This window comes from Salmo salar, chromosome 04 (assembly GCF_965601325.2).
Source record: "Salmo salar chromosome 04, fSalSal1, whole genome shotgun sequence".
Taxonomy (NCBI): domain Eukaryota; kingdom Metazoa; phylum Chordata; class Actinopteri; order Salmoniformes; family Salmonidae; genus Salmo; species Salmo salar.
The window spans coordinates 7,981,636-7,999,101 of record NC_138294.1 but is presented as its reverse complement, the minus strand read 5'-3'; the positions used below and the strand labels follow the sequence as shown (position 1 = coordinate 7,999,101).

The 17,466-nt window shown below is 44.9% G+C and overlaps 1 protein-coding gene across 1 annotated transcript in view; it reads right to left on the bottom strand.

Moving 5' to 3' along the window:
* Positions 1-17,136, bottom strand: part of LOC145878594 (high affinity choline transporter 1) — a 37,433-nt gene extending 20,297 nt beyond the window's left edge. Inside the window, exons 1-3 of the mRNA XM_082974041.1 lie at positions 16,600-17,136; positions 1,300-1,535; positions 101-214 (exon numbers count right to left, since the gene is read on the bottom strand). Coding sequence (XP_082830167.1) covers positions 101-214; positions 1,300-1,486 — 301 coding nt within the window. The 5' untranslated portion in view covers positions 1,487-1,535; positions 16,600-17,136. The remainder of the gene's footprint in view (positions 1-100; positions 215-1,299; positions 1,536-16,599) is intronic.
* Between the last annotated feature and the right edge of the window lie 330 nt (positions 17,137-17,466).

The following is a 17,466-nucleotide window of genomic DNA, read 5'->3' as shown; positions in this document are numbered from 1 at the left end:
TGAAGGTACGTCTAAAATTGGCCCCCTATTCCGTACATACAGCTCATATCAGCTATTAGTACTGGGGTCAGACCGTGGGGTTAGAGGTCATATGACTCACCCAGGAAGAAGGTGAGTACGTAGGGAACTGGCATCAGAGCCCAGACCAGACCCAGGGTGGGGTTGTAGACAGCCTCTGCTATACCCAGGATAAACCCTCCTCCAACCCACGTAGCTGTAGGGAGGAGAGGGAGAAAGAGAGTGAGAGAGAAGAGGGAAGAGAGTGAAAAGGAGGGGGAGAGAGGGAGAGAGAGAGGGGGGAGGGAGGGAGAGAGAGAGAGAGAGAGAGAAAGAGAAAGAGAGATGTTAACAGAGAGGAACACATACACATGGGCCAATAAATACCAATACAGTAACACCTCCTTCTGAGAGTCCCACTGTAGACGCTCAAATAACTATCAACAAGCTGTCAGTAACATGTTAAGAGATGTTTAGTGGCGTCCAGTAGGCATGCAGTCGAAAGACATCTGATATTCAACACTTCCCCTAGTGTTAGTGAACAGATATGCAGTCGAAAGACATCTGATATTCAACACTTCCCCTAGTGTTAGTGAACAGATATGCAGTCGAAAGACATCTGATATTCAACACTTCCCCTAGTGTTAGTGAACAGATATGCAGTCGAAAGACATCTGATATTCAACACTTCCCCTAGTGTTAGTGAACAGATATGCAGTCGAAAGACATCTGATATTCAACACTTCCCCTAGTGTTAGTGAACAGATATGCAGTCGAAAGACATCTGATATTCAACACTTCCCCTAGTGTTAGTGAACAGATATGCAGTCGAAAGACATCTGATATTCAACACTTCCCCTAGTGTTAGTGAACAGATATGCAGTCGAAAGACATCTGATATTCAACACTTCCCCTAGTGTTAGTGAACAGATATGCAGTCGAAAGACATCTGATATTCAACACTTCCCCTAGTGTTAGTGAACAGATATGCAGTTGACTCATTGGTTGTTGATATTTGTGTAAACTCTCAGAATAAACTGATCCCTGATGTCTTTTCTATTTCTATGCTGGAATCTCCCTCCCTCCCTCCCTCCCTCCCTCCCTCCCTCCCTCCCTCCCTCCCTCCCTCCCTCCCTCCCTCCCTCCCCCCTCCCTCCCTCCCTCCCTCCATCTCACCAATCAGTGTGAAGATTCCGACCAGTATGTTGAAGAATCTTGAAACTTGTCAGGTTTATGGGTAACAGTAAACCCCACTCTGATTGGGCATGGTCTCTACAAGACCCAATCTAATTGGATGCTTACCAGTCAGAGTGAAGATCCCCACCAACAGGTTGATGTTGCGTCCGGCAAGCAGCGTGATCTCCATCCCGTCCGACCCGGTACACTTCCTCTCCACCTTCTTGGAGCGCATCGAGGCCCAGATCCCCGTGCCTAGGATCAGCAAGTAGAAGATCGCCATGACGATCAGGCCCGGAACGTTCAGAGACATCTTAACCTTGTTCTCCTTCCTCTTCTCCCCGAAGCAAATGACTGTTCAACTAGAGAGAGAGAGAGAGATCCGTAAACAAGGAGAAAAGGACAAAGAAAGACGAAGGTTTCATGCATTGGGAGATGTACCTACAGTAAATGTACAGCAGGCTTGGCCAACCCTCCTCTCTACTGCAGCCTCTGCAGGATCCCTAGCTCTCCAGAAGGATGGTTGGCCTGGACAGGGTTGGGGTCAATTCCATTCCAATTCCAGTCAATTCCAAATATTCCCAGTTGAAAAGTATTGAAGATAATTGGAATTGGAATTTCAGTGTACTTCCTGAATTGACTGTAGTTTAAATGTAATTTCAGTGTACTTCCTGAATTGACTGTAGTTTAAATGGAATTTCTGTGTACTTCCTGAATTGACTGTAGTTTAAATGGAATTGAGCCCAACCCTGAGTTGGCCATGACTGCTGTACACTACCATTCAAACAGCAGAGAAGACAGGATCAAAGAAAGAAAGGAAAAGTACAGAATATACATATAGATACATAGATATACTGTAGGAACACTTTCAATAAACTCATGACTGTAAAACAGGTGTGCGTTGGGATGGAGCTGAGGGAGGGTAAGCAGAGGGGGGGTTGGAATGGGGCTGAGGGAGGATAAGCAGAGGGGGGGTTGGGATGGAGCTGAGGGAGGGTAAGCAGAGGGGGGGTTGGAATGGGGCTGAGGGAGGATAAGCAGAGGGGGGGTTGGGATGGAGCTGAGGGAGGGTAAGCAGAGGGGGGGTTGGGATGGGGCTGAGGGAGGATAAGCAGAGGGGGGGTTGGGATGGAGCTGAGGGAGGGTAAGCAGAGGGGGGTTGGGATGGAGCTGAGGGAGGGTAAGCAGAGGGGGGGTTGGAATGGGGTTGAGGGAGGATAAGCAGAGGGGGTTTGGGATGGGGCTGAGGGAGGGTAAGCAGAGGGGGGGTTGGGATGGGGCTGAGGGAGGATAAGCAGAGGGGGGGTTGGGATGGGGCTGAGGGAGGATAAGCAGAGGGGGGGTTGGGATGGAGCTGAGGGAGGGTAAGCAGAGGGGGGGTTGGAATGGGGTTGAGGGAGGATAAGCAGAGGGGGTTTGGGATGGGGCTGAGGGAGGGTAAGCAGAGGGGGGGTTGCACAAATAGAACTGACATCTTAACAGAACCACATGACAACATAATTGATCGCTGAGGAACATTCACCACGTGCATACTGTCAAGCTGAATTACACATAAACAAACAACTAATAAATAAACAAGGAACTCAACAACAGGGGTAGCCAGTCAATGATCAGATGATGAAGGGACAAGGAGGATAAGAAGTGGAGATAAAGGAAAAAAAGGATTTAGGAAGAACGAAAATAAAAAAGCTATTTACTCTGAAGTCAGACTCTGACTGGTCATGGAGGGGGGGTGTGAAGGAGGGAGTGGGGGGGCGTGAAGGAGGGAGTGGGGGAGAGGTGGGCGGGGTCTCACCCGGCGGCGCTGAGCATCGTTGACAAATGTCCGCCGGCCCCCTCTTCTTCAGGGACGAGGCCCCCAAGGTTTACGGACCGAAACCTCGGGAAGTGAGCAAAGACTTGTTGCCATGTACATAGTGTTTTATGGTGAGTGGTTGATCATGGAGGATTTAACTGGAGGCAGGTGGAAGTATATTGGTGTATAGAGGCCTGTTGTGGTGTTCAGGTTAAGGTAGAAGTGTATTGGTGTGTATAGAGGCCTGTTGTGGTGTTCAGGTTAAGGTAGAAGTGTATTGGTGTATATAGAGGCCTGTTGTGGTGTTCAGGTTAAGGTAGAAGTGTATTGGTGTATATAGAGGCCTGTTGTGGTGTTCAGGTTAAGGTAGAAGTGTATTGGTGTGTATAGAGGCCTGTCGGTGTTAGACTGGTATTGGTGTTGTCTAAGAGAGATGAAGGGAAGAACAGTGTGTACTGTGTGTGTAGAGGTCTATACAGACTGTGTGTATACATAGAGGTGCATAGAGGTCTATAGAGACTGTGTGTGTACATAGAGGTGTATAGAGGTCTATAGAGACTGTGTGTATACATAGAGATGTGTGTGTATAGAGGTCTATAGAGACTGTGTGTATACATAGAGGTGTATAGAGGTCTATAGAGACTGTGTGTATACATAGAGGTGTATAGAGGTCTATAGAGACTGTGTGTGTACATAGAGATGTATTGTCAGGTGTGTAGAGGTCTATAGAGACTGTGTATACATAGAGGTGTATGGAGGCCTATAGAGACCATGTGTATAAATAGAGATGTATTGTCAGGGGTAGAGGTCTATAGAGACTGTGTGTGTACATAGGGGTGTATAGAGGTCTATAGAGACTGTGTGTGTACATAGGGGTGTATAGAGGTCTATAGAGACTGTGTGTGTACATAGAGGTGTATAGGGGTCTATAGAGACTGTGTGTGTACATAGGGGTGTATAGAGGTCTATAGAGACTGTGTGTGTACATAGAGGTGTATAGGGGTCTATAGAGACTGTGTGTATACATAGAGGTGTATAGAGGTCTATAGAGACCGTGTGTATACATGGAGGTGTATAGAGGTCTATAGAGACTGTGTGTGTACATAGAGATGTATGTGTAGAGATCTATAGAGACTGTGTGTGTACATAGAGGTGTATAGGGGTCTATAGAGACTGTGTGTATACATAGAGGTGTATAGAGGTCTATAGAGACTGTGTGTATACATAGAGATGTATGTGTAGAGATCTATAGAGACTGTGTGTATACATAGAGGTGTATAGGGGTCTATAGAGACTGTGTGTATACATAGAGGTGTATAGAGGTCTATAGAGACTGTGTGTATACATAGAGGTGTATAGAGGTCTATAGAGACTGTGTGTATACATAGAGGTGTATAGAGGTCTATAGAGACTGTGTGTGTACATAGAGATGTATTGTCAGGTGTGTAGAGGTCTATAGAGACTGTGTATACATAGAGGTGTATGGAGGCCTATAGAGACCATGTGTATAAATAGAGATGTATTGTCAGGTGTGTAGAAGTCTATACGTGTTGTGGAAGGGAAGGAGGAGAGGAACCTACCCCATCTTTTGTCAGGTGAGCGTAGACATGTAGTCTACTGTATGTATAGATATGAATGTATTGTGGCTGTCCAAGAGAAGAGTTACATTGGTCAAAGAACAGGTTGGGCGGACTGTGTAACAAAGGACGACCACCCTCATCCAACAACATTTAAAAACGTTAAAAAAAGGAAGGATACATCATTTTTATACATCGAAATATCTGGTTAAAAACACTGTTTTGCAATGGTCTACAGTAGTCACAACAGCACCCTCTATAGGTGAGGGTGGGTTTTCACTGTGCTCTTGCTCCCACCATAGAAACCTATGGGTACGACGCTTCCCAGGTGAGAATGAATACAGTCACAACCCCTACATTAGCAATTGACAGGCTGAAACGGTTTTGCTCGGTTAAAGCTAGCTTAGCCACTTCTTCGGCTAAACGTTGAGATAACTTTACCATCGTCTCTGTCTGCTATTGTTACTACTGGTATGGCTTGTCAATGACATGACAGCCTGGTTGATGGACAATGAAGAAGTTGCATTGGCTATGTAGGTCAGTGGTCCCCAATTACATTCAGCCACGGGACCATAATTATAAAAAACGTGTCCACTGCAAACTGACCGCAACAACCCCAAACAGATATAATACTTGACAAAAACATAATAATTTCAAACCTTGATTACATTGAGATACGATGACGTGTCTCTCTATTTGCAGTATGTGTGGGAACACTTGGGAACAGATTTCCTACATTACAATCACTTTGAGCTGATAACCTGGTGATTTTACACTTGTTTATGTGCAACAACAACAACAACAAAAAAACGAAAATTACTTGGAGTGCAAAATAAAATCACCGTGGGCTGAATTTGGCCTGCTGGCCCCCTATGTAGGTTATGTCCTGATGTAGGTGGTCATGTTGTAGGTTGTGTCATGTTGTAGGTTATTGTCACGCCCTGACCTTAGAGAGCCTTTTTATTCTCTATTTTAGTTAGGTCAGGGTGTGACTAGGGTGGGTACTCTAGTTTTTTGTATTTCTATGTTGGCCTGGTATGGTTCCCAATCAGAGGCAGCTGCCTATCGTTGTCTCTGATTGGGGATCATATTAGGCAGCCTTTTCCCACCTTTTGTTTGTGGGATATTGATTTTGTATTGTAGCTTTAGGGTTGGATAATACTGGGACTGTAGGGGAGATGAGGGGTGGATAATACTGGGACTGTAGGGGAGATGAGGGGTGGATAATACGGGGACTGTAGGGGAGATGAGGGGTGGATAATACTGGGACTGTAGGAGAGATGAGGGGTGGATAATACTGGGACTGTAGGGGAGATGAGGGGTGGATAATACTGGGACTGTAGGGGAGATGAGGGGTGGATAATACTGGGACTGTAGGGGAGATGAGGGGTGGATAATACTGGGACTGTAGGGGAGATGAGGGGTGGATAATACTGGGACTGTAGGAGAGATGAGGGGTGGATAATACTGGGACTGTAGGGGAGATGAGGGGTGGATAATATTGGGACTGTAGGGGAGTTGAGGGGTGGATAATACTGGGACTGTAGGAGAGATGAGGGGTGGATAATACTGGGACTGTAGGAGAGATGAGGGGTGGATAATACTGGGACTGTAGGGGAGATGAGGGGTGGATAATACTGGGACTGTAGGAGAGATGAGGGGTGGATAATACTGGGACTGTAGGGGAGATGAGGGGTGGATAATACTGGGACTGTAGGGGAGATGAGGGGTGGATAATACTGGGACTGTAGGAGAGATGAGGGGTGGATAATACTGGGACTGTAGGGGAGATGAGGGGTGGATAATACTGGGACTGTAGGGGAGATGAGGGGTGGATAATACTGGGACTGTAGGGGAGATGAGGGGTGGATAATACTGGGACTGTAGGGGAGATGAGGGGTGGATAATACTGGGACTGTAGGAGAGATGAGGGGTGGATAATACTGGGACTGTAGGGAGATGAGGGGTGGATAATACTGGGACTGTAGGGGAGATGAGGGGTGGATAATACTGGGACTGTAGGGGAGATGAGGGGTGGATAATATTGGGACTGTAGGAGAGATGAGGGGTGGATAATACTGGGACTGTAGGGGAGATGAGGGGTGGATAATACTGGGACTGTAGGAGAGATGAGGGGTGGATAATACTGGGACTGTAGGGGAGATGAGGGGTGGATAATACTGGGACTGTAGGGGAGATGAGGGGTGGATAATACTGGACTGTAGGAGAGATGAGGGGTGGATAATACTGGGACTGTAGGGGAGATGAGGGGTGGATAATACTGGGACTGTAGGGGAGATGAGGGGTGGATAATACTGGGACTGTAGGAGAGATGAGGGGTGGATAATACTGGGACTGTAGGGGAGATGAGGGGTGGATAATACTGGGACTGTAGGGGAGATGAGGGGTGGATAATACTGGGACTGTAGGGGAGATGAGGGGTGGATAATATTGGGACTGTAGGGGAGTTGAGGGGTGGATAATACTGGGACTGTAGGGGAGATGAGGGGTGGATAATACTGGGACTAGGAGAGATGAGGGGTGGATAATACTGGGACTAGGAGAGATGAGGGGTGGATAATACTGGGACTGTAGGGGAGATGAGGGGTGGATAATACTGGGACTGTAGGGGAGATGAGGGGTGGATAATACTGGGACTGTAGGAGAGATGAGGGGTGGATAATACTGGGACTGTAGGTGAGATGAGGGGTGGATAATACTGGGACTGTAGGGGAGATGAGGGGTGGATAATACTGGACTGTAGGGGAGATGAGGGGTGGATAATACTGGGACTGTAGGGGAGATGAGGGGTGGATAATACTGGGACTGTAGGGGAGATGAGGGGTGGATAATACTGGGACTGTAGGGGAGATGAGGGGTGGATAATACTGGGACTGTAGGGGAGATGAGGGGTGGATAATACTGGGACTGTAGGGGAGATGAGGGGTGGATAATACTGGGACTGTAGGGGAGATGAGGGGTGGATAATACTGGGACTGTAGGGGAGATGAGGGGTGGATAATACTGGGACTGTAGGGGAGATGAGGGGTGGATAATACTGGGACTGTAGGGGAGATGAGGGGTGGATAATACTGGGACTGTAGGGGAGATGAGGGGTGGATAATACTGGGACTGTAGGGGAGATGAGGGGTGGATAATACTGGGACTGTAGGGGAGATGAGGGGTGGATAATACTGGGACTGTAGGGGAGATGAGGGGTGGATAATACTGGGACTGTAGGGGAGATGAGGGGTGGATAATACTGGGACTGTAGGGGAGATGAGGGGTGGATAATACTGGGACTGTAGGGGAGATGAGGGGTGGATAATACTGGGACTGTAGGGGAGATGAGGGGTGGATAATACTGGGACTGTAGGGGAGATGAGGGGTGGATAATACTGGGACTGTAGGGGAGATGAGGGGTGGATAATACTGGGACTGTAGGAGAGATGAGGGGTGGATAATACTGGGACTGTAGGGGAGATGAGGGGTGGATAATACTGGGACTGTAGGGGAGATGAGGGGTGGATAATACTGGGACTGTAGGGGAGATGAGGGGTGGATAATACTGGGACTGTAGGGGAGATGAGGGGTGGATAATACTGGGACTGTAGGAGAGATGAGGGGTGGATAATACTGGGACTGTAGGGGAGATGAGGGGTGGATAATACTGGGACTGTAGGGGAGATGAGGGGTGGATAATACTGGGACTGTAGGGGAGATGAGGGGTGGATAATACTGGGACTGTAGGGGAGATGAGGGGTGGATAATACTGGGACTGTAGGGGAGATGAGGGGTGGATAATACTGGGACTGTAGGAGAGATGAGGGGTGGATAATACTGGGACTGTAGGGGAGATGAGGGGTGGATAATACTGGGACTGTAGGGGAGATGAGGGGTGGATAATACTGGGACTGTAGGGGAGATGAGGGGTGGATAATATTGGGACTGTAGGGGAGTTGAGGGGTGGATAATACTGGGACTGTAGGGGAGATGAGGGGTGGATAATACTCTTCCCCTTTTCTCTCTCGCTCTCCTTTTCACTCCCTCCCTTTATCTCTCTCTCTCTTTCTCTCCCTCTCTCTTTCTCTCTCTCTGCCCCCCCCCCCCCCCCCTCACTCTCTCTCTCTCTGTTGAATAAAGTCAAGTGTCTCTTCACACTGCATACTCAATACACACCTAAAGTACACACAGGGAGTTTAATCTAGCTTTGTTATCAATACACAGCTAAAGTACACACAGGGAGTTTAATCTAGCTTTGTTATCAATACACAGCTAAAGTACACACATGGATTTTAATCTAGCTTTGTTCTCAATACACAGCTAAAGTACACACAGGGAGTTTAATCTAGTTTTGTTCTCAATACACAGCTAAAGTACACACAGGGAGTTTAATCTAGTTTTGTTCTCAATACACAGCTAAAGTACACACAGGGAGTTTAATCTAGTTTTGTTCTCAATATACAGCTAAAGTACACACAGGGAGTTTAATCTAGTTTTGTTCACCCTAAAACACATTAGCTAGCTAGCTGTTGAGATACAGTACAACAACCACTTGAGTAGTGAGTCTTGGAGTCAAACTACATACCACAATCTGTATGATGTGGGCTATACTCGGCCTTGTCTTAGGACGGTAAATTGGTGGTTGGAGACATCCCTCTAGTGGTGTGGGGGCTGTGCTTTGGCAAAGTGGGTGGGGTTATATCCTGCCTGTTTGGCCCTGTCCGGGGGTATCATCGGATGGGGCCACAGTGTCTTCTGATCCCTTCTGTCTCAGCCTCCAGTATTTATGCTGCAGTAGTTTATGTGTTGGGGGGCTAGGGTCAGTCTGTTACATCTGGAGTATTTCTCTTGTCTTATCCGGTGTCCTGTGTGAATTTAAATATGCTCTCTCTAATTCTCTCTTTCTCTCTTTCTTTCTTTCTTTCTTTCTCTCGGAGGACCTGAGCCCTAGGACCATGCCTCAGGACTACCTGGCATGATGACTCCTTGCTGTCCCCAGTCCACCTGGCCGTGCTGCTGCTCCAGTTTCAACTGTTCTGCCTGCGGCTATGGAACCCTGACCTGTTCACCGGACGTGCCTGTTGGACCCTCGACAACTACTATGATTATTATTATTTGACCATGCTGGTCATTTATGAACATTTTAACATCTTGACCATGTTCTGTTATAATATCCACCCTGCACAGCCAGAAGAGGACTGGCCACCCCTCATAGCCTGGTTCCTCTCTAGGTTTCTTCCTAGGTTTTGGCCTTTCTAGGGAGTTTTTCCTAGGGAGTTTTTCCTAGCCATCGTGCTTCTTTCACATGCATTGCTTGCTGTTTGGGGTTTTAGGCTGGGTTTCTGTACAGCACTTTGAGATATCAGCTGATGTACGAAGGGCTATATAAATACATTTGATTTGATTTGATTTGATGGAGGGAGGTACAGTCATCACAATGACCTCCAGATCATTAGCTGAGTCATTAACTAGGACTGCTGATAATATGTCATTATGATGAATGTGAAGGCAGGTGTGTGTTCATTGGTTCTGAGCTATCAGCTGGATAAGATAAGGAGAGGGGGAGGGTACACACACACACACACAGAGTATACCTCTATACTTCTATCACTACACACACCACTCCTGGGGCCCCTATACCTCTATACCCCATACCTCTATACCCCATACCCCTATACCCCTGTACCCCTGTACCTTTATACCCCTATACCTTTATACTCCTATACCTCTATACTCCTATACCTCTATCCCCCTATACCTCTATCCCCATATACCCCTATAACCCTGTACCCCTGTACATTTATACCCCTATACCTTTATACCCCTATACCTCTATACTCCTATACCTCTATCCCCCTATACCTCTATCCCCATATACCCCTATACCCATGTACCTTTATACCCCTATACCTTTATACCCCTATACCTCTATACTCCTATACCTCTATCCCCATATACCCCTATACCTCTATACCTCTATACCTCTATACTCCTATACCTCTATCCCCATTGTCACAGGCCGGCTCATAGCCTGTGGCAAAAATGAGGGGACACGAACTACAGGTATAGGCCAATCAAAAAGGTTCTTTATTATAAACCAAAAACTATTAACTTTAAACAAAGAAAAAGGAATGAGGTGTGGAAATGTCATAATGTAGGGTGAATGTAAAGTGCAGGGATGCATGAATCTGTGTGTGTGAATATGACTGAGTGGAAACTATGTAAAACTACAAAGGAACAAACAAAACAGGATCATACCTGGAGGAGCAGAGAGAGAGAGAGAGAGAGAGAGAGAGAGAGTGGTTAGTGAAGCAGTTTAAATACCCTGAGCCCAGGTGGCTCCAATCACTAACGACCCTCCTCTGCCTGCAGGAGGAACCTCTATACCTCTATACCCCTATACCTCTATACCTTTATACCCCTATTACCCTATACCTCTATACCCCTATACCTCTATACCTCTATACCCCTATACTTCTATACCTCTATACCTCTATACCCCTATACCTCTATACCTCTATACCTCTATACCTCTATACTCCTATACCCCTATACCTCTATACCTCTATACCCCTATACCTCTATACCTCTATACCCCTATACCTCTATACCTTTATACTCCTATACCTCTATACCCCAAAGGATGTCCTTTGGGTGGTGGATCATTCTTGAAACACACAGGAAACTGTTGAGTGTGAAAATCCAGCAGCATTGCAGTTCTTGACACAAACCGGTGTGTCTGGCACCATTTACCATATCCTGTTCAAAGGCACTTAAATATTTTGTCTTGCCCATTAACCCTCTGAATGACATATACAATCCATGTCTCAATTGTCTCTAGGCTTAAAAATCATTCTTTAATATGTCTCCTCCCCTTCATCTACACTGATTGAAGTGGATTTAACAAGTGACATCAAAAAGGGATCATAACTTTCACTTGGATTCACCTGGGCTCCCGAGTGACGCAGTGGTCTAAGGCACTGCATCTTAGTGCTAGAGGAGTCACTACAGACCCTGGTTCGATTCCAGGCTGTATCACAACCAGCCGTGATTGGGAGTCCCATAGGGTGGCACACAATTGGCCCAGCTTTGTCTGCGTTAGGGTTTGGCTGGGGTAGGCCGTCATTGAAAATAAGAATTTGTTCTTAACTTACCTTCCTAGATAAATAAAGGTTAAATAAAATGTCAAAGGTGTGCATAATGTTCTGTCATATCAGTGTATAAGTTGGGGGGAGGTGGGGATCATTTCCAATCCTCCATATATATATCTTTTAACATATCTTTTTAAATAGATTTTCCTTTATTATTTTCCTCAGATAAACTAACTATATAGGCAGTATAATTTGTAGACTTCTGTAATGCATTGAAACATGATTCTGTCTGTGTTGTCATAGGGTATAATTAGTCTGGTTGAACAGCTATGCCAACACCTCTCCTCTCACTCTTTAGGAATGTCTCTCAGTAGTTTTCCTACGGCAGCGTCCTCCCTGACTTTGTGTGTGTTTGTGCATTTGTGTGTGTGCGCGTGCCACCTTTATACCACACAATCATGTGAAGATCTGAGTCGAGATATCACGGTTCAGGTCTGTCCTACACCATACTGTCAGTCCTACACCATACTGTCTGTTTTACACCATACTGTCTGTTTTACACAATACTGTCTGTCCTACACCATACTGTCTGTCCTACACCATACTGTCTGTTTTACACAATACTGTCTGTCCTACACCATACTGTCTGTCCTACACCATACTGTCTGTTTTACACAATACTGTCTGTCCTACACCATACTGTCTGTCCTACACCATACTGTCTGTCCTACACCATACTGTCTGTCCTACACCATACTGTCTCTCCTACACCATACTGTCTCTCCTACACTATACTGTCTGTCCTACACTATACTGTCTGTCCTACACCATACTGTCTGTCCTACACTATACTGTCTGTCCTACACCATACTGTCTGTCCTACACAATACTGTCAGTTCTACACCATACTGTCTGTCCTACACCATACTGTCTGTTTTACACCATACTGTCTGTCCTACACCATACTGTCTGTTCTACACCATACTGTCTGTCCTACACTATACTGTCTGTCCTACACCATACTGTCTGTCCTACACCATACTGTCTGTTTTACACCATACTGTCTGTCCTACACCATACTATCTGTTCTACACCATACTGTCTGTTTTACACCATACTGTCTGTTTTACACCATACTGTCTGTCCTACACCATACTGTCTGTCCTACACCATACTGTCTGTCCTACACTATACTGTCTGTCCTACACTATACTGTCTGTCCTACACTATACTGTCTGTCCTACACCATACTGTCAGTCCTACACCATACTGTCTGTCCTACACCATACTGTCTGTTTTACACCATACTGTCTGTCCTACACCATACTGTCTGTCCTACACCATACTGTCTGTCCTACACCATACTGTCTGTCCTACACCATACTGTCTGTCCTACACTATACTGTCTGTCCTACACCATACTGTCTGTTCTACACCATACTGTCTGTCCTACACCATACTGTCTGTCCTACACCATACTGTCTGTCCTACACCATACTGTCTGTCCTACACCATACTTTCTCTCCTACACCATACTGTCTGTCCTACACCATACAATCTGTCCTACACCATACTGTCTCTCCTACACCATACTGTCTGTTCTACACCATACTGTCTGTCCTACACCATACTGTCTGTTCTACACCATACTGTCTGTCCTGCACCATACTGTCTGTCCTGCACCATACTTCTGTCCTGCACCATACTGTCTGTCCTACACTATACTGTCTAGATATCATGTACAGCTCTGTCTGTCCTACACCATACTGTCTCTCCTACACCATACTGTCTGTCCTACACCATACTGTCTGCCCTACACCATACTGTCTGTTCTACACCATACTGTCTAGATATCATGTACAGCTCTGTCCTACACCATACTGTCTGTCCTACACCATACTGTCTGTCCTGCACCATACTGTCTGTTCTACACCATACTGTCTAGATATCATGTACAGCTCTGTCCTACACCATACTGTCTGTCCTACACCATACTGTCTGTCCTGCACCATACTGTCTGTTCTACACCATACTGTCTAGATATCATGTACAGCTCTGTCCTACACCATACTGTCTGTCCTACACCATACTGTCTGTTCTACACCATACTGTCTAGATATCATGTACAGCTCTGTCCTACACCATACTGTCTGTCCTACACCATACTGTCACACAGAGAACACAAACACAGGTGGCTCTGCTCAGTTCAACATCAATTCAGTTCAATATATTTATTGTCTATGTAGTGTCGGACCAACCGACTCTTGTTTTTGGCGTTCACAATGAACGTAACGTTGTTACAAACACAATGCACGTTGTACAGCAGATTGAAATTGATCGTGTCCATTACATGTCACTCAACATGAAACAGTGAAATAATTTCCAGCCCTGTGGGAGGAGTCCGACTTGACACCCTATTCCCTTCACAGGGTATTACTTTAGACCATTTGCCAATATGTTTACATCCGTCTATTTAATACGGTATCTGTTGGAGGTGGTGGGGATTGTTATGCTTTGATCATGTCCAATCTGTTGGTGTTTCAAATCAAAACAACATGTTGGGAGAACGTTGGGAGTTGGGTTTCCCTGTAAGGTAAGGCTAATTGACATCATTTGAGTAAATTGGAGGTGTACCTGTGGATGTATTTCATAGGCCTACCTTCAAACTCAGTGCCTCTTTGCTTGACATCATGGGAAAATCTAAAGAAATCAGCCAAGACCTCAGAAAAAAATTGTAGACCTCCACAAGTCTGGTTCATCCTTGAGATAAATTTCCAAACGCCTGAAGGTACCACATTCATCTGTACAAACAATAGTACGCAAGTATAAACACCATTGGACCATGCAGACGTCGTACCGCTCAGGAAGGAGACGCGTTCTGTCTCCTAGAGATGAACATACTTTGATGGAGGCTTGCAAGCCGAAGAACCGTGAAGCACAAGGGTGGCAGCATCATGTTGTGGGGGTGCTTTGCTGCAGGAGGGACTGGTGCACTTCACAAAAGGAAGGAAAATTATGAGGAAGGAAAATTATATGGATATATTGAAGCAAAATCTCAAGAAATCAGTCAGGAAGTTAAAGCTTGGTCACAAATGGGTCTTCCAAATGGACAATGACCCCAAGCATTCACTAATGTAAGTCGCTCTGGATAAGAGCGTCTGCTAAATGACTAAAATGTAAATGTAAAAAATTTGTGAAAATGGCCTAAGGACAACAAAGGTATTGGAGTGGCCATCACAAAGCCCTGACCTCAATCCTATAGAAAATTTGTGGGCAGAACTGAAAAAGTGTGTGCGAGCAAGGAGGCCGACGAACCTGACTCAGTTACACTTATTGTGGGAAGCTTGTGGAAGGCAACCCGAAACGTTTGACCCAAGTTAAAAAATGTATAGACAATGCTACCAAATACTAATTGAGTGTATGTAAACTTCTGACCCACTGGGAATGTGACGAAAGAAATAAAAGCTTAAATAATTCGTTCTCTCTACTATTATTTCTGACATTTCACATTCTTAAAATATAGTGGTGATCCTAACTGACCTAAGACAGGGAATTTTCACTAGGATTAAATGTCAGGAATTGTGAAAAACTGAGTTTAAATGTAAGGTGTATGTAAACTTCCGACTTCAACTCTATTTCCCTCAGATTACACAGATACACAAAGAATTTGAAAACAAACCCAATTTGGATAAACTCCCATATCTATTGGGGGAAATACCATAGTGTGAAATCACAGCAAGATTTGTGACCTGTTGCCACAAGAAAAGGGCAACCAGTGAAGAACAAACACCATTATAAATACAACCTATATTTATGTTTATTTACTCTCTTAACAGAGAGTACACAGTGGCAGAGTAGCTGACCACTGTGACGGATCCCAAATTAAGAAAATCCTTGACTATGTACAAACAAATCAAACATCAAACTCCCATATCTGTTAGGCAAAGTACTGCAGTGTGTAATCACACTAGATTTGTGGCCTGTTGCCTTGAGAAAAGGACAACCAGAGGAGCACAACCAACATTGTAAATACAACCTATATTTATCTGTTTATTTATCTTCACACGTCAACTATTTGACATTGTTACAACACTGTACGTACAGAATATAACACATTTTATCAGTGTAATGTTTACTAAAGTTTCCCTCGTTTATTTCCCTTGTGTTTAGTGTCTTTTCCCTTTGCTTTGGCAATGTAAACACGTGTCCCATGCCAACAAACCCTTTGAGAAAGTAGAAAGAGAGAGAGAGATACAAATTGAGATTATCAAAAGATAAGTATCCACCTGTTTCAAATAAAAACGTATTTCTTAGTATCTACATTCAATTGATAACAGAGAAAAACAAAGATGCTCAAAACAAGATACTGTCGTCTTTGACTTTTATCTCGATGGAAAAGTACAGTTATTTCCACAGCATTTACATACAACAGAGACATTGTATTACGAACCAAGTTAACCTAGTTCAGTTGTAATTGGCACCTGTGGGTTTAAATTGGGCTGTGCTGGGTAAACCGAGGCATGCAATTCTCTTTAAGCTATTCTGGGGAGGTATGTATTCGCTGTTACATAACCCCTTGCAGTCTACTGCCAAGACACGCAGCTCTAACAACACACGGAAGGAGTACACACACACACAAACACTTAAATACACACACATGAACTCAATGCACCCACACACACACACCTTTTTAACAACGCAAATGGAATCACAAGCACACAGGTAGATTACACATGCACACAACCCACACACATCTGTGACAACACAAATGAAGTCGACCTACACAACACACACAAACTCAGAAAACATACAACACACACACACGTTTCTCTGTCCGTACAGCATCTTACTGTCAGTCAGATGAACCACATTGACATTTCAGCAATAAGATAAAACACACTGTAGTCTACAGCAGCAGCATCTAGGGGAAGTATAATAAATATCATAAACGTATACATACCTAAATGAATAACAGATAACGTGTTGTCCCAAATAGTGTTGCAGGTCTGTCAGTCTGTTTGTCAGTTCAGTCTGTTCAGGGTATTCACATAAACCTGGGGAGTCTCTCACAGTCACTCTTTCTTTCTTTCTTTCTTTCTTTCTTTCTTTCTTTCTTTCTTTCTTTCTTTCTTTCTTTCTTTCTTTCTTTCTTTCTTTCTTTCTTTCTTTCTTTCTTTCTTTCTTTCTTTCTTTCTTTCTTTCTTTCTTTCTTTCTTTCTTTTTTCTTTCTTTCTTTCTTTCTCTCTATCTCTCTTTCTTTCTCTCTATCTGTCTTTCTGTCACTGGTTCAGAGTCCTTGTTGTGGGCTAAACAGCCCGGATAGATGGATGGATGAATGGATAGACGGATGGATGGATGAAGGAGGATTAAAAACCAACAGAGTGGTGACAGACGGATCTCAGTCACAGAGGAAGATAAGAACAGAACAGCAACAGGTGTAAGTCTGTCTAGGTGTTAAGGTGAAGAGAGGTCTGGAGCTGTGAGGAAGGAAAGAACACTCTAGAATGATTGTGTTCTCCCTCCTGCCGTTATAAACTCCAGGGGAGGTGGAGGGGGAGTGTCATATGTCACAAAGTGCAGGAAGCTGCCAGCAACTGCTCTGATTGGTGGCTGCATCAATTTCCTTGTAGGTGCTCGGTCAATAACGACCCAGTGGAATATATTGTGATGCGCCCAAATTGTCACACAAAACCCACGTTGTTAAATTAGACTGCTGGAAAAAGAAATTGTTGAAATCTCTCTCTCTCTCTCTCTCTCTCTCTCTCTCTCTCTCTCGCTCTCTTTCTCAATTTCAATGTATGGGGCATTATTGGCATGGGAAATATAT